At 36.0% G+C, this 23,964-nt stretch overlaps 1 protein-coding gene across 1 annotated transcript in view; it reads left to right on the forward strand.

The window, feature by feature from the left end:
- The window catches only part of LOC136035488 (eukaryotic translation initiation factor 2A-like), a 117,349-nt gene that overhangs the window by 44,836 nt on the left and 48,549 nt on the right, over positions 1–23,964 (forward strand). The window contains exons 7-10 of the mRNA XM_065717318.1: positions 6,968–7,118; positions 8,631–8,800; positions 14,449–14,624; positions 22,621–22,784. Coding sequence (XP_065573390.1) covers positions 6,968–7,118; positions 8,631–8,800; positions 14,449–14,624; positions 22,621–22,784 — 661 coding nt within the window. The remainder of the gene's footprint in view (positions 1–6,967; positions 7,119–8,630; positions 8,801–14,448; positions 14,625–22,620; positions 22,785–23,964) is intronic.

The raw sequence follows: 23,964 nt of genomic DNA on the forward strand, positions 1-23,964 counted from the left end.
AAGAAGCTAAAAATAACATGCTACAGGACTCACTAACAAAAATCAGCCCGCAACAATTTCCATGAAGAAAATAAGTTTCACGATGAGAAAAATTAATGTACAAGTTTCACGAAGAGAAAAATCAACATATTACAAGGTTCACATACAAAAATCAGCATGCAACAAGTTCCACGAACAAAAATCAGCACGCAAGAAGCTCCATGTGAGTGTTTATCCTTCCAATGTAAAAATGATACTGATCGAAAACGTATAATAAACTAGCTATCGTCAATGACCAGCCATAGATTACCACTAAGGCAGCTGCCAGCAAAATTTTAGGATCAATGGAACTTGGAGTGGAATTGATAGGATCGGAATTTGGAATTGGGGACGGAAGTTTGAAATCCGGAACCGACGCAAACGGAGCCAAATGTGGAGTTGGGATCGGAGGCATATAGTGGAAGCTAGAATCATTTGAACCGGGGTGGAATCCAGCAGAATCGAACGTGGAACCGTTATAATCGGGGTCAGAAGCAGGGGAAGCGGAATTGGGTATCGCTTTATTAAAAAAAAGAAAAATATAAATGTGTCTTAGGAATGATGAGGGGTGCCAGAGGGGAAGTAATGCTGTACGTTGGCGCATCCGTTTCTAAAGGTGCAGGTAGTCCTACAAAATAAACGGTTAAATAAGCGTTTTCAATTATTCCGTGGTGCAAAACAACAATTCTAGCCAATAGAAGCCAAGTAAAAATACTATGGTATGAAAATTCTGATACAGTAAATTGATTTAGAATTATCGAAAAATTATACTCTTATTGAACCCCAGTTTCAGAGGCAGCAATCCCGTATGGTAGCGGATTCGTTTCTAAAGGTTCGGATAGTCTTACAAAACAAACGGCTTCATAGACATTTATTTTAACGTTTTGAATGAGCCCTATTTGAAATTCTGGACTGCTCCAAAGTCAATTTCTACGTACGTTTCTTATTACAAGATTGAACTTTTGTCTCTATATTCGGGCATTTGTAAGAAATATAGTTGTTTGTAACTATAAAACCTTGTAACTATAAAAGTAGCTTGGAGTAAATTGTGATTTATTGTTGTTTATGCGCTGGGAACTATTCTTTGAATATATGAAAAAAATTGGTTTATTAACTTTATTATTGTTTATGAAATTATGTGTAGTTATTGATGGGCTTCGACTTCTCCTCGATCGACACTGAAAATACATCAAAATAAATTATTTTGTCACTTGTATCACTGAACATTTTTGCAACCTATTGATATGGTTTTATATAATGGGAAATTTAAATTTGCACTTCTGTTTTGTTAGGGTAAACAACCCAGAAAGATATTTTTCTCTGATTCACATGATCTAAAACACCCCTTTTGCAAAATTCTTGTCTCATTCGCATTAATTCATAATCTTAAATGTGCTCAAACTTAATGTACTCAAAGCAAAGCAGTACATTCGCCAAATAAGCAGCTATCCACTTTCTTTTTATGTCCCAAAAAATTATTCATTTCAAAATTGGACATAAATTTACAAGGAAAGGAAAGAAGGATAAAATATCGTAGAGGAAGAAGAAGAATTGTTTTGTGTTACTAAGAATGTTTTCACTATTTTTTTTATACTAGTGTACGGTACTTGACTTGAATACAGTGAAGTCAGTTATAGTTCACGAGTTACTTGGACCTCTTGTATTCCTTTCAAAACATTTGGATAAAATGGAGAAAAAACTTTATCTAAACGTTTGATGAAGTTAATTATAGTTCACTGAGATCCAAGCAATTAAAATAAACACCTGCAAATTCCGAGCAGAAGGGAGTCCTCCTAACTGTATTTTAAATACTTTTGAAACATTAAAAGGCATTGGAATTTACAGTCCCTACCGGTGGTGCTGATCTCTTCAGCCTGGCCCTTCTGCCTGGAAGTGCAACGGGGGGTTGTGGGCCAACCATCGTGTGTTTTCTCACACCCTTCCTTTTTACCTTCCCTAGATTTTTCCATGTACCCATTTAAAGCCTGGTCGATTCTGGCTGAGCTTACAGAGTCACGCCGCTGACCTCCGCATCAAACCAAAAAATTGGGTACACTAGTATTCGAACCCTCGCCCTCTTGGACATAGGATCCTAAATCCAACGCACCAATCCACTTGGCTAGGACGACCTTATTGAAAGAAGGATAACTGATAATTATTTCGAAGTGGCGTAAGAGTGGTTAGAACGCGCGCAAATTTTTGACTTAAACTCTTTTTTTTACCACTTGCACTCTTTTTTGGTCTTGATTTGCACTTTTTTTTTTTTACGTCGGCGGTTGGCAACCCTGCTCTTAAGGCTGTTCCAGAGAATGAATGCCGTGAGACCTTCAATGCCTATAAATCGTGCTGGGAGCACTGCATTGACGCAGAAGGAGCCTATTTTGAAAGTTATTAAAGAATTGTAAATTGATTCAATAAATATTTAAATTGACTCAGTCCTATTAGTTTCCGGACAAAACCTCTAGGTTTCAAAATTAATTTTAAGCAGGGGGGCCGGAGTTTACCCTCCCCCCTCCCGGAAAAAACTGCAGAAATGACACACACACCTTGGGAAATACCCTCCCCCTGGCTGGTTGATCTCCAATCACTTGACTCATGAAAAAGGAATAAAACGCAATTTCTAACGTAATAAGTACCCTCCAAAGTTTCAGCAACCATTGAGTTGAGACATGGTTGAAAAAGGGGCAGTCCCCCTCCTATACCGAATAAATTTTGCTCACTTTGGGGTTTAATATTACTCTTGACTTTCATAATAACAGCGTAGACCAGAAATCAAGAGGGATTCAATATCAGTTTAATACTTTTGATGTGTTTTATTATGCTTTTTGCCCCCCCCCCCCTCTGAAAAAATCCCCCTGAAAAAATGTTCTGGATACCGTCCTGGGGATTATATATCAACTTATCAACTTATTTATCAACGTGTTCGTTGGGCGAGTTGGTCTGAGAAGGGCGTTTGAGCAGTTAACGCTAGGAGGTTTTCGTTGCTAACAAAATCGTGCCAGCGTAGTTCTTCAATGCGGCGAAGATGTTTTGTTTGGGCTATATTTACGGTGCTAAGCACAGACTGAGTGGCTGGCCAAGTTTCGGCTCCGTAAAGAATCACGGATCCCACCGAAGCATTGTATATGCGCATCTTGGTCCTACGGCTGATAGAAGGTTTCCTCCAAAGGGCACTTAGTCTCCCCACTACTGCTGAGGCTTTGGCAATTTGGTGCATTAGATCTTTAAGGATTGATCCGTCATTTGAGAGGATAGAGCCAATGTATGTAAATTCCTCAACAATCTCAGCTGGTTTGTCTCCGACCATTAGGACTGGTGGGGGATAAACATCACTTTCGTCTTCTGCCAATTAATCGACAGCCCTATCTTTAAGGCTTGATCAGCAAGGATTTGTAGGGCTTCTGTGAGCTTCGACGGTGAATCGGAGACAAGAGCAAGGTCATCGGCATAGTCAGCGTCTGAAAGTACTCTATCACCGTAATGCAACCCAAACTGAAGGCGGTTTATGGTCCGAGTTGTAATGTAGTCGATGACACAATTAAATAGTTCTGGGGCAGCAGCACAACCCTGACGGACTCCAGTATTGATTTTAAAAGATGAGCTGCGTCTGCCATTGACTTGCACGCAGCTCTCAGTCCCTTCGTGGAGCCGCTCGAACAGGTTTCAGTGCTTCGCTGGTAGTTCCGTTGTTTTCAGTATGAGCCAGAGTGATTGCCAGTCGACAGAATCGAAAGCAGCCTTGAAATCCACAAAGGCAACATATGCTTTTTGTTGAAATTCTCGAGTCTTTTCTATCAGCTGCCGCATTGTGAATATTTGATCCACGGTGGACCTTCCTGGTATGAAGCCAGCCTGTTGGATTCTTCGTTGGCTTCTGAGGAAAGTGGTAGAGCGGTCCAGGAGGGTCATAACGAAGAACTTACCGGGCACAGAGAGGAGTGTGATGCCACGATAGTTGGAGCAGATTCTACGACTGCCTTTCTGTTTCCAGAGAGGCAGAATGATGCCCGCTCGCCAGTCTTTTGGAATCCATTCTGTACGAAATACAATGGAAAACAGTACTTGGAGCCAGAGAAGGGTCGCTGCCCCACCATATTTCAGCAGTTCTGCAGGGATACCACAGACTTCTGAGGCTCGGTTGTTTTTCATCCGTTTCAGAGATTTCAAGATTTCTGTAGAGGTGAAAGGGTGGTGCACACTTGCACATGGGGCCTCAGGGGTGTTGGATGCAACTTGAAGAAGGTCAGGGTCGGGCTGGCTATCACAGTCCAGGGTTAGAAGTGAAGAGAAGTGATCCTTCCAGGCAGACAGTTGAGCGCTCTCGTCAGTGATAATATTTCCATCATTAGATATGATAGGGCCTAGGGAGGATGGCTTTCCATCTGTAAGATCCCGAAGGTGTTTGTATAGACAGCATGTGTCACTCTTTCTGGCGGCCTCCTCGAGATCGGCGGCCTTTTTCTCGGTGAACAGCTTTCTGTCTCTGTGGAGGAATTTATTTCTTACGCGGTTTAGACGTCTGTAGGTAACCATGTCCTTCGCTAGGCGTGCTTTACGACGCTGTTCAATAATATCTAGAGTTTCCTGCGATATCCAGGACTTTTTTCTGGGCTTCAGACGACCGATAGTACTTTCGGCCGAAAGCAATACGCCGTCCTTGAATAGTTGCCATGCTTCTTCAGATCCCGAAACTTGATCAAGACAGTCGAAACGGTTTGACATGGAGACAGCATAGACCTGGTGCGTGTTGGAGTTTGCGAGATTGTTCAGGTCTAATTTGGGAGGACGGTGGTCACTTTTCTGGGCTTTCAGGCGTAGTCTAAGGTTAGAGACGACAAGCCTGTGGTCAGTGTTTCCCAATTCTGCACTTCTGTAAGTTCGGCAATTAGTTATAGAGGAACGCCAGCATCGGGACACGATTATATAGTCTAACATCTTTTTTGTTCGTCCGTCATTGCTATACCAGGTACATTTGTGAACTTCTTTCCTTTGAAAAAGGGTGTTGGTGATCACTAGATCGTGCATGTTGCACAGCTGAAGGGGCCTTAGCCTTAGAACTAATTCTGTACTTATCTGTGGGCTTAATGAGAGTTGGAATACTTTGGCATGAAAATGCACCCTTTGAGGTATCTCCCTCCCTCCTTAACTACAAAAAATCCGAGAACCCCATCGCAGATGTTTAAGGCCCTTATATGCAAATATCAGGCCTCCCACTGGGTTTATTATTATGAAATTTTTTCATATTTTTAACCTAGGTTCATAAATGGTTAATAATTTAGAGAAAAGGTTCATAAAGTTCATACTTCTCTTGCCATTAGCTGGAAAGCACTTGCGATTGCCGTCTTTTTCCTTATAAAGGACAAGCGAAGCAAATGTGCAATATTTAAAAGTTTCAAACTGTAACACTGCATATTTTGTGAAGATGTGGACCTTCCTCCATATCGTTTTCTGAACCATGTGCCAAGTCGATGGCTAACCCTTATTGTTTCAGCTGAGAAACTTGATGAGCAATGGGATGCTCTCGATGAGTATAACCTGAAATTCATCTTTAAGAAAAAACAGAATTGATGAAGTCCCGCCGATTAGTCCTCTTTGTCATGTCTTTCGGAAAGTTATTTGTCCAGTTCACAGAGTTATTTCGACGTGAAGAACCACCTATTCACATTATTGTTATCCACATCAGCTATCCAAAATTTCTATGAACCCCCACCTTTTTGCACTTTCCCCTTTTTGGCCCATTTTTATAGCGACTGATGTGAAATATATCCGATCAATATATTTTAAGTATGCCAAGTTTTTACTGAAATTTCCACTTTGGATTTGAAATACTCATGTTGTGAAAAATTATCGTCTCACAGAATCAGTTCAGCGGGTAAAAGATCGGCATGATCGGTTTGCGGCGGGCCTGGATGGTAATCATAGTTTTTACCTTGCTATGGTGTAATTTAGTTTGTGGTGCCTCATATGTTGTATATATTTAGTTAATGTGGATTTATTGGTTTATGTATGTAGGTTAATGTGCTGTTTTTTTCTTGCTTTCTTGTTTGTTTTCTTTTTTGTATTATTTTATACTCCATTGAAGACAATCTTTTTTTTGTCCTACAAATGGGAAAATTTATCATCATCATCATTATGTATGACGAAATTCGTTGACTAGTAATGATGATTACCAGTCGTTTTGTCAAGCAAAGTGAAAGAAAAAAAATACTCCGAGCTCTTCCATTCAAGCGGGAATTTTCTTCCATCCGATAAAGTAGCATGTGATGACGTCGTGGAAGAATGCCTACAGAAGGTACAAAAAGTTGATGCTCTGAACTTCAGCAATAGTGCCAGAACTGCCTACCTGACCGCTTGCCGCCATATTGAAGGGAAATCACTAGGTCACAGTGTCCTTCAGCATTTCCGGTGCCTGCGGCTGGATGATTTGAATCCGGAGACAAGAAGAAGCGAAAATCGTTGGATTTATGCCTTTCGTTAAGAATACTGAATCAAGTGGATTTAGGGCAACCATCTAGGGCCCACCGAAAATCAGGTTGCCCTCAAATCGGGTTGGAGGATTTCGTAAAGAAAGATTTAAGGACAATGGGAAAATATCTGAATCGATTGGGACGGAGGAAGAACTTGAGTAGCTGTGTTGGCTTGATACTGCAGTGAGTTGTTAGTAGTAGTAGTAATAGTAATGTATAATGCTGCAAAATATCCTCAATAATTAGAAATAATGTCACCCTAGTGCAACAGACAAAAATTGTGCCGTCTTGGATTTTTTGTTCATTCAGCCTGTAATTTTTCGTTGTCTAGTTTAAGCATCTCCAGTTCAAACCCCAAAGAAGCATAGTATATTTCTAATAGTAGAATGGTGGAAAACTGAGTTTGTGCTTTGGGTTAATTCACGCCCAATTCTTGTTTCAACTTAAAAAGAAACAGATGTTTTTGATTTGTTTTTTTTTAGGGTGAAGATATTGAAATTCGTTGGAATAAAACTGGAAAAGAAGTACTTATAATGGCGTCAACAGAAGTAGACAAATCAGGTGCCTCTTACTACGGAAAAAATGCGCTTTTTTACCTAGACAATAAGGGAAACTCAGCTGTTGTTCAATTAGGTAGGTTTTTTCTCTATAACGTTGTTAACATTCTGAGGAAACGTTAGGTTGGCTTGTTCCCAACTACTTCTTTAGAAAAATAATTAAAAAGAACTGATCAGTTCTGTAATTAGTTGTGGGTGACATTGGGGGGGGGGGGTAACATTTCTTTTGGATTTATGGTTCTCTTAGTTGAACGTGAGACAGAACTGTAAATTTGCATGTATGCCAAGATTTTTGAGAAAGGAATCCTCATAAAAGCTAGAGATACTTAATTTTTTTTCCAGTCGATATATTAAAATTAAATTAACCACTTGAAGAATAACGATGGATTCTTTTTCACAAAATAGTATTCTTTTTCACAAAGCTGCCAGATTAATAGAGACTGGCATTAAGGATTGAATCGATTTAATACGTTTTACAGGCAAAGAAATCGGGGATCATTTTTTCTTTCTTTGTACCTTGAGAAGCTTAGGCAGTCAAAACAGAATTGCAGTTTACCATACTACTTTTTGCCGTTACTTACGTAGTATATTTGCAAATATTTTAATTATATGATAGTAAATGTTTTCTTCTTGGGGGAAAGGGGTGGAGTTCCAGTGTAAAAATTACATAAAAACAGCCATTTTTTGTTGTTTGTACCTAAAAAGACCCTAAGACAACTTTTCTCATAGTCGACCCTCCCTCCGATCGGATTACAATTCTGTGTATGACCCTGAAAGTATGGCTTTCTTATATTCTATGATCACAACGAAATCAGTGATAAAGCTAGGAGGGAACATATCATTACAATATAATATAGATAAGCATATTAAGTAACATTGAATGAGACTTGTTAAAAACAAAAACAAAAAATGATTTTTAAGGAATTGCGGATTACCCGTATGGTTTTTTATCTTTTATATATTTTTTTAATGAGTGGCTGGTTGTGGGGGGATATCGAGTTTGTTCCACATTTGAATCATCAGGCTGTGCTCTAATTATGTCTGTCTGCTTTGTTAAACTGATTGCTCCGATGGTAAACCAACTAATTTTCCAACATAATAAGTTGATGACGTTGACAACCTCTAAAATTTAAAAGATCCTTTTGAATTTTATCATGTCAGCTTTCTAGGGTTAAGGACTCTAAGTGGTTCTGGAGCTTATTTGCCCCAGAGGAGTATCTGTACAACCTATGGTGTCATAAATACATCTAAGCGTCAACAATAAGTAATCTTGCTCATACCTTTCTTTTTCAAGGATTTTGTCTTTCGAACCTCATATTTTCAGTTCGGATAAGAGTATAGAAGTATCTACGATTGAATAATGGGGGTGGGGTATCTTCCTCTATGTAATCTATTTGTATAATAGTTTGAATGGTTATAAGTAAATAAAATGAATAAGAACGATCATAGTTACTGCTTTGGACCGTTGGAGGAATCTAAACCCCCTATTACCTCCCTTTGCTGTCTGCATTCACTGCTAAAAATAAGACTTGCCTTGAAATTTTATTTTGAATTCTTTGTTTTTTGGATGGATTTTTTTTTCTTTTAGACAAACAAGGCCCTATTTATGCTCATGAGTTCACACCGGATGGCAAAGGCTTTTGTGTCGTATACGGATTCATGCCATCAGTTTGCAAATTATTCGACTTGAAGTGCAACGTTATACGTGACTATGGACCTGGCCATCGGAACTCGATTTACTACAATCCCCATGGCAATCATATCCTTTTTAAGGCGTCACAATGTTGTTTTAATATAAGAGAAGTTTCAAAATCCACATCTTAAAACATCATAACCGAGGATATTAAAAAAAGAAAGAAAAAGAACAACGTTAGAACAAGTTTCCTTTTTTTGTGTTTTTTTTTTCATTTGGGTCCTAGAGTCAATTTTTTATATATACATATATTTTGGACGAAATTAAACATTGTGTGTTCGTCTCTAAAAAAAAATATTATTCGAAAAAAATGTAACACTTTAAAAAAATAAATAGTTTTTTCTTAATTGATATAGTTTGACAAATAAGATAGATGTTTGCGTGCATTAGCAAGTTTATTTGTGTAATTGCACCAATAAAAATAAGAAGAAAAACTTAACAGAAAAACAACCATGCAAAATGCTTGATTTCAGGAGAAAACAAATAAAATATTATGTATATTATCAAATAGTTTTTTATTATACTGTCTTTAACTATATCTTTATTATCGTCTATTATTTATCTTTGCTAAATGTATCTATATCCTTAGTTATTATATATATATATATATATATATATATATATATATATATATATATATATATATATATATATATATATATATATATATATATATATATATATATATATATATATATATATATATATATATACATATATATGTATATATATTATATATATTATATATATTATATATATATATATATAATATATATATATATATATATATATATATATATATATACATATATATGTATATATATGTATATATATTATATATATATATATATATAAATATATATATATATATATATATATATATATATATATATATATATATATATATATATATATATATATATATCAGGTTTGAAATATAGCTGTTAAGTTATAGAGAAAAAACACATACAATGTAGCGTTTCAGGATGATTTAATTTTTTTCAAGAAGATATAGATATGGCGGACATATGTTCAATTTACTTGAGCATCAAAATAAAAAAGAATGCTGTACTTTCCAGCAAAATGTTGCGATTTTCAGTAATCAATTTAATTTACTGTTAATTCAGACATTTACTAAGTTAGTTTTAGGCACTTAAAAAGAGCTGAGTCCTGTATTTTTTCTTAAAGTTTAATGATAAATATCTTTTACCTTAAATTACCTTAATTCGCAGCTTGGAGCGATATAAGGATTTTCCATCCTTGTGATGCTCCAGTGATGAAAAAATTCGTTTGGTGTAGGTTATGGTTGTTGATCTAGACTCTTGGAGTGAACTCTGCAGCGTCCCAATTGTAAAGGAACTCTTGGCAGAGCCATTCCCTATCAAGGTGGGACTTGAATGTGTCGGTTGAAGTTGCAGGAACTGTTTCCTCAGACAGTTGATTCCACAGACTGATGACTATTTGGCTGAAGAAATGACTTCTATGTCTGCTCGTGGAATGCTGCATGGGGAGCTTCATTGAATGTCCTCTAGTACCAGAATGCAAGGGCTGTGCAAAGAGACCGGGAAAGGTGTTTTTAGAAAGGATTTTTTTTTTTTGGTTAAAATCATATCACCCCTTTTTTGGTATGTCAGTGTCGGCAACTTCAAACGACGTAGTCTTTCTTCGTATGGAAGTTTATTCATGCTGCTAACCATCTTAGTGGCACGACGCTGGACATCCTCAAGCAACTTCTTATCTTTTTTGAAAAAAGGGGCTGCCAATGACATTCCGACCTCCAGACATGGTCGCACAAGCGCCTTATATAACTTCTAAAAACTCTTGGGTGTCGACTGGAGATGGTTCTGTTTATGATACCGAGGGATTTTTTTGCAGAAGATGAAACAGACTTAGCTTGGCTACTAAACTTTAATTAGTGATCAACAAAACCCCAAGATCTCTTTCATCGAAAACAGCAGAAAGGAAGTTGTCTTGAAGGAAATACTTATGATGTTTGTTGTGTTTGCCAAAATGGATTACATGGCATTTGTCAACATTATAGTAAGGAGCCACATGTTAGCCCATATTCCTAGACTGTCAAGATATGTTTGAATTGATTGCTGGTCAGAGGGAGTAGCCACTTTTCCAACTATTTTTGAGTCGTCAGCATAAAGGGTAATAAGATTTGAAAGAAGGGTGGGTAGATCGTTGACATAGAAGTTTAAAAGTGTTGGTCCAAAAATAGTGCCCTGGGGCACGCCACTTAATGCAGTTGTGGGAGAAGAGAAATGAGGATATCCTTGTGAATCAAAAACTCTGACAATCTGTGATCTTTTAGAGAGGAAGCCCATAATCCTCTGTACAACACCTTCATTGACACCTGCAGCCTTCAGTTTCATTATGAGGACCTCATGATAGACCTTATCGAATGCTTTGGACAGATTAAGAAGAATCATGTCGACAGGAAGACCCTTATCAATATTTAAAGGAAGGCATTTATAGAAGTATTCCTCTTGTCGTGTTTTTGATTGTGCAATTTGCCTGCAGCTTGCCATTTACAAGTTACTTGCTGTAACTTGCGAGAGTGTCCTCATTTTTATTCGTGATTTATCCAAATAATCTCATGGAAACTTTTATTAGGTCTCTAAAGGACACGATGAACAATTTTTGATTATTACAATCGTTCATGTCTTATCTTCAGAAAGTTTGCTAAGGGAAAACCATGGTGGTTTTTGTTATGCCTTCCGCCTTTTTCTTATTTTATTTATTTCATATTAAAGATTTCAAACAAGCACTGGCATTGGTTGTTTTGGCCTCAGAAGCCAAATTCGCTGGAGCCTTTTAAGTGCGGTTTCAAATGGTTTTGTTGTGTGAAAATACTATTTTGATAGGCAACAGTGATGTGGCTTATTCTCAGTATTTTTATTTGTCTCCGAAAAAAATTGTTAAGATTTCAATAACGCTAGAAATCTATGTCTTTTACGAGAACTTATATATTGAACTAAAATATTTTAGAGAGAGAGAGAGGGGGCGGCGGGTTCAACAGTGAAAAAGGTAATTTTCTTGGCAATTTTACAACAAGGAATTGTTTATGAACCGTGCAGTGTTGATAAAAAACAACAAAAAACAACAAAAGAAAACTGCCATCTTAACTTATCGTTGGTGGCAATGTTGCCACGTTTCTGTAAAAAAATCAAAAGAAAGAATATGTCCAAAATGTACAGCTTTAGAGCGAACTGATCCATCTACCTATCCATATATTAAACACTATATATTACGTACCATATTAAATTTCTTTAAACTATTGTGACTTGAGAAGAATGGCTAAAAAAATGTAAAATACTGACCAGCCCCGCCACGTCCCAAAATCTCGACTCTTCCCCGTGGTATATAAAATAGTTGCTATAATCAATAATATTTTCAATACTTTCACCTATCGAATACGTTTTCCAGAAACTTAGTTGGTGATTCCTTTTAAAAAGCAAAACACTGTAATTTTCTGCAGAGAAAATATCAGAGGAAACTAAATTCTAGGGTTTTCTAACGGAATAAATTTTTATTGTGGAATCTCAATAAAAACAAAGGTAAAGGATACGGCATTAGACTTTACAGTCCGTACCGGCGGTGCTGATCTCCGTTTCTTGGCCCTTCAGCCAGGAAGTGCAATGGGGGGCTGGGGGCCAGCCATCCTGTGCTTTCGCACACCCTTCCTGTTTACCTTCCCCAGATTTCTCCAGGTACCCATTTAGAGCTGGGTCGACTCTGGCTAAGCTTACAGAGTCACACCACTGACCCCCGTCCCAACTGAAGAATCGTCAATCGATGCTGTTGTCAAAGATTGGCATTTCTAGCGGAATGAATCTCATATTGGTTAAATATAATAATTTTCATTAGTTTCTCCTTTCATTTTTTTTCCTAATTTCTTCATTGGTTCTTTTTTTCAAAGAAAATCGTCTAAGATCGAAATAGATATATTTTTAGAGATTAATTTCCAGGGTTGCTGATTTCTAGAGAATTAACAGTCACTGCTTCTGCCGAAGATATAGTTATTTCTAGCCATATATGTGTTGGGGGTTATAGCTTTTGTTTGTTAGTACATTTTCATTTCATTGCTATCCTTCTCGTTATATTACTAATTCTCCTTTTCTAAGCAAATACCGAAATCCAAAGTAGCTAGATGTTGAGGAAAATGATTTCCAGAATTTAAAATTTTCGGACTATTTGATGGTATTGTCGAATTTTTATCCTAAAAAGTACATTTATGTTAAATTAGTTACAATGTTAGCTTGTAACTTGTTGAAATTTTTCTAATGATGCGCGCAATTTAGTAGTTGTCTTAACGTTACAGCCAATTGTCTGTCGGAGCAATGATTCATACATTCTCTTGATTCTCTCTTCTTTCAATCTCCTTCTTTCTCTTTCTTCTTTGTGTTTTTCTTTTTCTCTTTTAACGTTCTTCCTTATATTAATGGTGTGTACAGTTTAGTAGTCGTTTCGATTTTCGATAATATCAAAATCATCATTTAATAATTTCTTAGACCACACCTCCTTTCCATTTACGAAATTATTCAAATGAAAATATAGAAAAACGAGTTCAATATTTTAAACAAGACGGTGGACAAAAACACACTATAAATGACACAAAATTATAAATATTTCTTTTCGCTTTATTGTATTGTGATATACCAGAGAGATAGCCCAATTTGATAGCCTAATAGTTGGAAATGATTAAGATGTGAGTTTGTTTATTGTTTTCTCCCCTTTTCCATATATTGCGTTTCATTTATGATTTTTTTTCTTGTGTCAAAGGGCATCCGGACGTGAAGCCGAAATATTCTATGCCCGTTTTTCTGTATTTTCATTTGTACAATTTTATAATCTTCTTTACTTTCTCCTTTTCTTTTTTCCTAATTTTTGCGTTTTTAATTCCTTTTTTTAAATCAACAAGTCTCCCTTGTATAAGTTGACATGCATAAGTTGTATATGCTGATTCAATAAACCAATAAAAACAAGATTGTAACTACGGTTCTTGTTCCTTTCAATAATGTTCCTATTTGTTCTTTCTTCTTTATTTTTTTAATGTTCTCTTTACAATAATAAGGGCAATTTTGTAAACTACATTGGCCTGCGATAACATTTTTTGTTTGTGCACGGTTTTGTCACTTGAATCACTCGGTTTAGAATTTAGGTTTTTTTTAGGTTGTGGAGTTTTTAATTTTGTTAATTCTGGTTTGATCTGTTTTCTTTCTTTTACGTTTTGTTTGGCTTTTTCTATTCTTCTAATTTGGGTCTTTTTTTGTTTTGCTTTCTGTGTTGTCTGTTTTTATCATTATATTTTTATCTGGTTTGGTTTGTCCGCATTTGCGTTCAGAAAATTGTAGCGCTGACGTTGTCCTGTCGAAATATTTGTCTTGTTTCATTCGGTATTTTATTGGCCCTGAAAGCTCAGTCACGTTCTTCATTTCTTTAATCTTTATTGTTTATAATAATGATGCTTACCTTTTTACTAATGATGATAACAGTTTAGTTGTTGTCCTAGCCTTGCAACTTTGTTTCATCTTTTTTCTCTTTTTATTCTTCTTTACGATAATGATACATGCAATTTAGAAGTTATTTTAACATTGCAACTATGGCTGTTTTTTTTTCAGTCAACGTAGGTCTTATTTTCTCAATTTCACATCACCCATCTTAATTTAAAGATTTTTAAGAAATTTGAACCTTAACAACGGGAACACTGCTTATGCTTGGCGGATTTGGCAACATTTCTGGAAAAATGGAAATATGGGACGTAAAAAGACACAAGCAGATCTTTAAAGCTGAAATTCCCGATGTAACTTATCTCTGCTGGGCTGCAGACGGAGAACATTTCATAACTGGAACAACTGCTCCGCGGCTTCGTGTAAATAACGGGTAAGTTATTTATGTCTCAGACGTCAAGAGGATTTACCTTCGGTAGCCTATACTGCAATATTACATTGTAAAGGCGTTGGCTTTCGTGACCAAAATTAACTTTAGAAGAGTAAAAAAAAAGGCTTTATGATTTAATTTTTGGAGGTTTTGGTAGTTCAGAATGCCAGGATAGGCTGAAAATTAATCATGGTTGCAGCAGTGGCTGATACCTAAAGAAGAAACTACAGCCTATAGTAACAGAAAATTTAAGAATGTGTTTTGAAAAAAGGCTATCCAGCGAGAAAAAAGTCTAGGTTAAAGTGGTTCAGAAATGATAACTGTTACATAGTTTTACATTGGTAGTAAACGTTTATTCCCGAAATAATTTTGGAGAATTTTGAAAAAGTGCTTGAAATTCCTCGAAAAAAAGTGACATATCGAAATGGATGTGCAGCATTAAAACGACCACGGTCCAAAGCACTGCGTTGGAGATTTTAACCCCCTTTTTGGAAAACAAGGATTTTTTTTTTGATGGGTAGCAGTGATCTGTACCACTTTTTTTTCCATCAAGGTTAGCAGTCTACTCTACGATTGTAGGGTGACATTTAATGACTCATTTGAAAGCTAATGTTCATATCTACATACCTGTCATAGATTCATCTTGATTAAATAAAAAAAAAGACTAGCTTTTAATTGTTTTAAAAAGCAGAATTGTGGCAAAGAGTCAAACTTTAGCGTAAAGAGCGAGGGATTGCAGAGGGGACAACCCATTTCATATACGGTGTAATTTCTGTTCGTTTTAAGTTTTAATGTCGCTCCTTACTTTCAGTTAAAAAAACTAGTTATTTTATTTAATTTCTGAACGTTTTTGAATTAATGCATGTTTGATTTTGGCTCTCCGCACATAAATTATTAAAATGAAATTTGTATATTAATTCTTTTTTTGGCTAAATGGCTTTCTCTTAGTTTTGATCAGACAATTTTGAGAAATAAGGGGTGGGGAAGGAGGCCTAGCTGCCCTCCAATTATTCGGTTACTTAAAGGCAACTAGAACTTTTATTTTTTACTTTTTTTTTTATTTAACTTTTATTTTTTACGTATGGGAGGGGGTTTGTACCTTCGTTAATACCTTGCTCTTTACACTAAATCGTAAGTTTTGTCCCAATTCTTTAAGAATGACCCCTGAATCAGAAAGGCCGTAGAATAAATAGTTGAAAACTACTAAAAATACTTAAGCATAAAGAGCGAGGTATTTATCTCCTCCTAAATACCTCGCTCTTTATGCTAAAGTATTTTTAGAACCCCTCATATGCGTAATAATCTCTGTTCGTTTTAAGTTTCAATGCTACTCCTTACTTTCAATTGAAGAAACTTTTCATGTTTATTTTTTCATTGTTTTTTTATAGTAATGCTAGAAAATCCTGCACCCTTTTCATTGAAATTTTCTTCCCCCATGACATATTCCTCCAAGGAAAGATCCTCCCACATAGCCTTCTCCCCTCAACTCCACCCCCAAACAAAAAAACCCTGAAACGTCTGTACACTCCCCAATAACCATTACTATATGTAAACACTGGTTAAAGTTTGTAACCTGCAGCCCCTCCCCCAGGGATTGTGGGGGAGTAACTCATTCCCAAAGACATAGTTATTACAAAATGGCTATCTCAAAATTTTGATCCGTTGACTTTGGGAAAAAAGTGAGCGTGGGAGGGGGCCTAGGTGCCCTTCAATTTTTTTGGTCACTTAAAAAGGGCACTATAACTTTTCATTTCCGTTAGAATGAGCCCTCTTGCAACATTCTAGGACCATTTGGTCGATACGACGACCCCTGGAAAAAAAAAACAAAAAAAACAAATAAACACACACCCGTGATTTGTCTTCTGGCAAAAAATACGAAATTCCACATTTTTGTAGATAGGAGCTTGAAATTTTTTCTATAAGGTTCTCTGATACGCCGAATGCGATGGTGTGATTTTCTTTAAGATTCTATGACTTTTAGGGGGTGTATCCCCCTATTTTCCAAAATAAGACAAATTTTCTCAGGCTCGTAACTTTTGATGACAAAGACTAAATTTGATGAAACTTATATATTTAGAATCAGCATTCGATTCTTTTGATGTATTTTTTAGCATCAAAATTCCATTTTTTAAAGTTTCGTTTACTATTGAGCCGGGTCGCTCCTTACTACAGTTCGTTACCACGAACTGTTTGATTACCATGAACTGTTTGATACCACTAAGATATGATACAATTTTTTGACAAAGACTGGATCACGTTCAGATACGTATTTTGAAGATTCAGTCGCTTAAATTAGGATAAAGAAAGATGGTAAGAAAGATAAAGATAGAAGGATGGTGTCAAGTAACGAGAAAATTGACGGAAAGATAGCTTTATTTAATTATGTAACATTATTAGTAGAGATTGTAGAGTGGATGCAACTGAGAAGTAAAAATAGAGTTTTATAGGCACAGTGAGTTTACTCACAGTTTGAAAAGGTGCTTTCTATTTGAAATAATAAAAGATAAAGCGAGATCGATTTACAATGATCGAGTATAGTTTCAAAACTGTGGCATCTCTGTATACAAACATAAATATGATTTTCTCGGTTCTTCAAAAGGAGAGGGGGCTGAAAACGTCTGATTAAGGGTTTTCGACCACGGTGATCCAAGGGTGCACTTTCCATTTCAATTCGTTGACCGAGTTTAAGGAGTTTGAGGATTTTCAAGCTCTTGCTCAAAATTCTCGCAAATATGCGTTCGCAATAAACTTTTATTTAATCAAAATGTAATCATTTATTTTATTATGAAAAACTAAATATTAGTTTTACTCCTCAACTGGATATAGATGATGAATTTTCCTTAATAGCAATTTTATTTTTCAAAACTTGTTCGTAAGCTTTTGGTTGTAAGTTTTTTTATAAGCCTTGGTTTGCAGTTTTCTAGGCTGCAGCAACTGCAGCAACGGTCATTCAACTGTCTGAAAAGAGGAAAGGTAGAATATTCAAAGATTACAGCGATAAAAACTTTTCCGATGTCTAAAGTAAAACAGTTCAAAATAGGGATGATACCTTTTTATTGACAGTGAAATATAAAATTATTTAACTGGATATTTCGAACACATATACAGTGTTCATCATCAGCAGTAAAACTAAAAGACATGAATAAAAATAAACAGAATTTATACCTAATAAACTAATTACATATAGTTTATTGCTCTTATTTTTTTCAATGCAACAGCCGAGGCAAATCTCCTTGACCTTTTCGGTTCTGGTTCATTAGATTTAACTGACGTATTACGCGGACAGAGGTCATAGCTCTTAGGTGAAGTGATATTTACTTTATTTGACCTCAATAAATTATCATAAATTGAGTTCAATCCAAATTCACCTGTATCTCTGTTTATGGAATTATTCTTGAATAGAATTTTTTTAATTTCGATTGTTTCCCTGAAAGTTTGCTTTAAACCTTGGTCCCTAGAAATCAAAGAAACATTTTCAAACAAAATAAAATGATTTGGAAAATTAAAGATATGCTCCGCGAGGGCCGACGTGAAATCTTCAGGTTTGGTATTTTGCTTTAAAGACGATGAAAAGGAATTATGATGTTGTAGCAACCTCGTCAATTAAAGTAAATATCACTTCACCTAAGAGCTATGACCTCTGTCCACGTAATACGTCAGTTAAATCTAATGAACCGGAACCGAAAAGGTCAAGGAGATTTGCCTCGGCTGTTGCATTGAAAAAAATAAGAGCAATAAACTATATGTAATAAGTTTATTAGGTATAAATTCTGTTTATTTTTATTCATGTCTTTTAGTTTTACTGCTGATGATGAACACTGTATATGTGTTCGAAATATCCAATTAAATAATTTTATATTTCACTGTCAATAAAAAGGTATCATCCATATTTTGAACTGTTTTACTTTCGTCATGGAAAGGCAGTGTGGTCTTCGAAGTTATCTTTCCGATGTCTAATACTGAAATACCCGTCTTTCATTCATGTTTGTCTTTATATTCAGAAATCATTGTCTTTTGTAACTCCTTCAGAAAAGCAGAAATTCAAAAATGTTCGACAAATCACAAACAATTAGACGAACTACTTTGCATTTGGTGACAGAATTCTCTTGGTGACAAAAAGCCTCCCTCTTCAAACCCTCCCAGGAAGTTTCCATTTCCCTTAAGTCTTTCTTTATGACATCCACCCACCCTATCCGTGGCCGTCCTGCTCTAGACGGTTTCTGCAGCTCTAGACGATTAGCTCTAGGTCTTTCATCCGCAGAACGTGCTCTAGCTATCTCATCTTTTTTCTCATTATAGCCCTAGAAAGGATACTTTCTAGTATCCTTTTAGCTCACCCTCGTTGCTCATCAATAAACTGGCTTTTAAGTAATATTTATTGTTTAATAATAATTTTGACTGATTTCAACAAATTACTTTTTTGAAAGAATTTTTTTTTGTAAATTTCCAGTATTTAGTCTTAAGTCATCAAGAAAGGATAAGTAACGAACTAAGTTTTATTGCACTAACAGACATAGCGCCATGGCAATACAAAACAAAAAAGAAAATTCACTTCTAAATAATTGACATTACATAAACAAAGAAAAACAAAAATCACAGACATCTACTTCTGTATTCCATTGCAAACCTGAGAAATCGTCCTAAGTTTTTAACACTTGCAAAACATACACCACTCCTCACATTCACTAACCATCTCTCACAAAACCTACACTCTCTATACATTTTATTTCTCAACTTAATCAGTTCTTCACACTCATACATCAAATGACCCCCTTTTTCATCCATACTTCCACATGTCGAGTAAAAGTATAGATACAGAAAAAAGATATTGTTTAGTGTAAGTTAAAATAGCATGGTTGCAATGTAACGTACGCTACAAAAGTATGTAGAACGCACGAAAGAGGCTGAAAGAAGGGGGTGGGATGAATAGGTAGCATTTTTTAAGGGAGGGCGTATAATCCTAAATATATTGTTCCATACATCCCAAGTATGGATAATGAAAAAGAAAAAATTAAGCCTTGATGAAAAAGGACCTATTTTAGGTCATTTGATGCTTCGAAAAGCGGATTTTTATGCAAAAATTATACCAATTTTCTTTCGATTTCAGTCACACTAAGCTAGGAAATATGCGCTATATTGTTGGAAGGTGTTAGCAACCTTGCATCATTTGTCCTTTAATCCCCAATACTGCTACTGCTAACAACTCACTGCAGCATCAAGCCGCCTGAGGCCAATACAGCTGTGCACGCTCCTCCTCCATCCCAATCTATTCAAAGCCTCCCTCTTCAAACCCTCCCAGGAAGTTTCCATTTCCCTTAAGTCTTTCTTTATGACATCCTCCCACCCTATCCGTGGCCGTCCTGCTCTAGACAGTTTCCGCAGCTCTAGACGGTAGCTCTAGACGATTAGCTCTAAGTCTTTCATCCGCAGAACGTGCTCTAGCAATCTCATCTTTTTTCTCATTATAGCCTTAGAAAGCTGGATTGAACCACACTATTCGTAGAGCCAACTGTTTGAAATACGGTCAGTCAATCGGTTACCCAAAAACAATCAGTAGGTAGTTTCTCTGGAAAACATCTAGCAAATCTTCCTCCGTTTTTGGAGCGCCCATGCTTTAGAACCATCATCACTGTAGCTTTGAGCTTTCTAATCTTGGTTTGCAGATTTATTTTCTAATTCTTCCAAACTTTTTTCAACTGTGAAAAAATATTCTAACCTTGGCTATTCTATTTAACATCTTCAAGCCACTGAGCGTCTGTACTAATAATACTACCAAGGTAAGTGAAGCTGTCCATTTGATCGATCTTTTCGTTATCGAACGTCACCTTTTCATCTTTACTTATTCCTAACCTTGGTGACTTAGTCTTCGTAACATTAATTTTAAAACCTATTCTAGCTCATTGAACTCGTGAAACCTCTAAGAGCTCATTCATTTTGCCCACACTGTACGACATACGACATTTTAACATACGAGTGAAAATTTAGTGGATACATCCTCTGTCCTTCCTAAAACTGCATTCTTCTTCGTTTAAAACTTTGTCTACAAGCATCTCTAAGTCTAAAGAGTATCATCATACTAAGGAGTTTACTACCTACAGAGGCTAGGCTAATTCATCTATAATTACCGCACTCACTCTTATCATCTTTCTTATACAGAGGTTTAATTAGGGTTTTCCTTAAATTGCAAGGTAGACTACTTTCCACTTTTTTAAAAATCATTTCATAATGTTCAGTAACTTATTTCTAACCTCATTGCCACCATATTTAAAAAACTCATTTACCACACTATCCGCATCTGGGTCCTTATTGTTTTTTAATCATTCTTGTATTGTCACTAATTCTTCCTCACAAAATAAATCTTTCATCACATCCAAGGTGTCACAATTTTTTTCATTTTCCTCTATATCTTTTCCTTTATCTCAATCCTGGTTTAACACATTCTCAAAATGTTCTGCACACCTCTCTTTAACGCTTTCCTTATCACTGATTGTGGCCCCATTTCTATCTTTAATTGGGAAAAGTCCAGATTGACTATTTTTTCACAATTCATTAACATACCAGTACAGTATTTTACTATTACGCCGTCTGGCTGCGTCTTCCAGATCCTCGGCAATTTTTTCCATGGCCTCCACTTCACACCTCCTTAGTTCATATTCTAGTGCTTTCTCAAATTTCTTTACATTCCTTTTATTTTCAAATGATCTATCACTCAGATAATTCCTGTACAAGCCCCCTCCTCTTAACATAAAGCTTTTTCACTTATAATCCTAGCTTCATTTCCAACTTTCTTCCCTAAGACACCATCAGCAAATTCGCAAATTATTTTCCTAAAATTATCCCGTCCATCTTCAACATTCTCAACTTTTAAACTCGCCTGTTTAGTTTTCAACTGTTCCAGGATATCCCTAAATCCCTAATCCTAGTCTTAATCCTACATCATTCCTCAGTAGGTATGTTTATGAAGTATGCATGGTGTCGTACTTCCTGGTTGTCTGAAGCTATTGTACCCAGCGAAACTTTGATTGTCTTATTATACAGTAGGTTTCATTAGGATTGCCACAAAACTTTAGGAGTGATATGTTTGTAGTAGTCAAGGATAGTTTGTTTTTAGAACTTAAATAATTTTACAGTTTTAAAAACACATTCTTTTGTTTGTCAAATAATTTGGAAGATATAGGTTAAACACTGAACGTGGGGCTGACAACTCCCCAGTATTGAAAAAACTCGTAAACAGCAAGATTAAAAGCAGAAAATGATGCTGAAACAAATTGACAAAACTAAGGGCCGAAGACTCGATCTTTCCCCCCGTAAAAGATATGGATTGGAATCTTTATTTTTACAACAACAATTCACAAAAAAATGATGTAATGTCACGATAGAACATGGGTGAGGACTGAAGACACGAGCGAGTAGACGCAGGTCACAAAAAGCTGGCGAAATCAGCCTTTTTGCTAGTCAGGTAAACGTTTGAAATGCTGAAGGAAGCGAAACATTTTGCGACGAAAATTCTGGATACTTATATAGAGGATAGGCAAATCATTTAGTTTGGTCGAAGTAACGTAAACCATTTGTTCTCATGGCTGGAGTAAATATTCTCAGTCAAATTCGAGAGTAATTGTTTTCTATGTAATATGCAGCAAGGACAACCAAAGGCATGTACAGGATTTTGAACCTGGATCTTCAGGGGCGGTAAAGAGCAATGTCAAATCTAAAAAGAGCATTTACCGAATTCGATGTGTTTTTATATCATATATAATCATTATTTTTTGAAAAAACCCTCCCTACTAGTTATTCTTAAACTTTTGTATTCAGTTCGTAGATTATTTTTTAGCCCTAGTCTTAACATGATTATTAATAGAATATATGTTATGAGTACAACAATTTTCATCTCCCATAAGATATTTTTCTAGTTGTGAAGCCTGAAGGTGTGTTTGTCACTCAGGTATGTTTTCGTAATGCTTATATTTAAGGTGTTTCTACTGATATTTCTCTTTTATAGATTTAAAATTTGGCATTATACCGGCAGTTTACAGTATGAATTCAAGGTTGAAGAAGGAGACGAACTTTATCAAGTGGCTCTGCAACCCATACCTGAAGGCATTTTTCCTGAAAAGGAAATAGTGACTGAACAAGTACCTGGTATTGAATACGCAACAAAACAAGGTGAATCCATTTCCATATGTAAAAACAAACATTATTTGCATATGTAAACATGGAAGCAGCGATAGGTTTTCCTTGGGGAGGATAAGAAATTTATCTTCTTCATTCAAAACTTAGCTTTACACTCGCTTTTGAGGAGGTTTCTTTTTGAGGGTAGCTCCGATCATCCTAATGCATAATCCCCATTGAGTAAGTAACGTTTCAACTGGACTTTTGCTTTGTCTTTGTCGGACTCGTTTGAATTTAAATTATGTGCCGAAACTTAAGCCCAAAAATACAATCATTGGTGACCCAGAAAAGAATAATCATAGAAGGAAAAAATGTATGGGAGAAATACAAAGCTAAAAAAACTGGGAGTGGAGACTGAAATTGTGGTAATCTGTATTTTTTAACGGATATTTTTTTTGGGGGGGGGGAGAAGAATAGGAATGAATATAGTCCTCTTCAATATGTTTAGCCCGGGTCTCATATCTCATTTAGCCTTACCTCACATCCATCAAAAAGTTCTTGGTAGCGAACTGTAGTAAGGAGCGACCCGGCTCAAAAGTAACCGAAAAAGTAACGCATGAAAGAATGGCATTTTAATGCTGATTTTAAATATATAAGTTTCATTAAGTTTAGACTTACCCATCAAAAGTTAGGAGCCTGAGAATATTTGCTTTATTTTAGAAAATAGGGGAAAACACGCTTTAAAAGTCATAGAATCTTAACAAAAATCACACCATCAGATTCAGCGTATCAGAAAACCCAACAGTAGAAGTTTCAAGCTCCTATCTACAAAATTTGGAATTTTGCATTTTTTACCACAAGACAGGTCACGGATGTTTATCCGTGTTTGTTTATTTGTTGTTTTTTTTTGTTTTTTTCCCCAGGGGTGATCTTATCGACCCATTGGTCCTAGAATGTCGTGAGAGGGCTCATTCTAACGGAAATTAAAAGTTCTAGTGCCCTTTTTAAGTGACCAAAAAATTGGAGGGCACCTAGGCCCCCTCCCACGCTCATTTTTTCCCAAAGTCACCGGATCGAAATTCTGAGATAGCCATTTTATTCAGCATAGTCGAAAAACCCAATAACTATGTCTTTGGGGACGACTTACTCCTTCACAGTCCCCGTGGGAGGGGCTGCAAGTTACAAACTTTGACCAGTGTTTACACATAATAATGGTTATTGGGAAGTGTATAGA

Source organism: Artemia franciscana, chromosome 2, assembly GCF_032884065.1.
Source record: "Artemia franciscana chromosome 2, ASM3288406v1, whole genome shotgun sequence".
NCBI classification, from domain to species: domain Eukaryota; kingdom Metazoa; phylum Arthropoda; class Branchiopoda; order Anostraca; family Artemiidae; genus Artemia; species Artemia franciscana.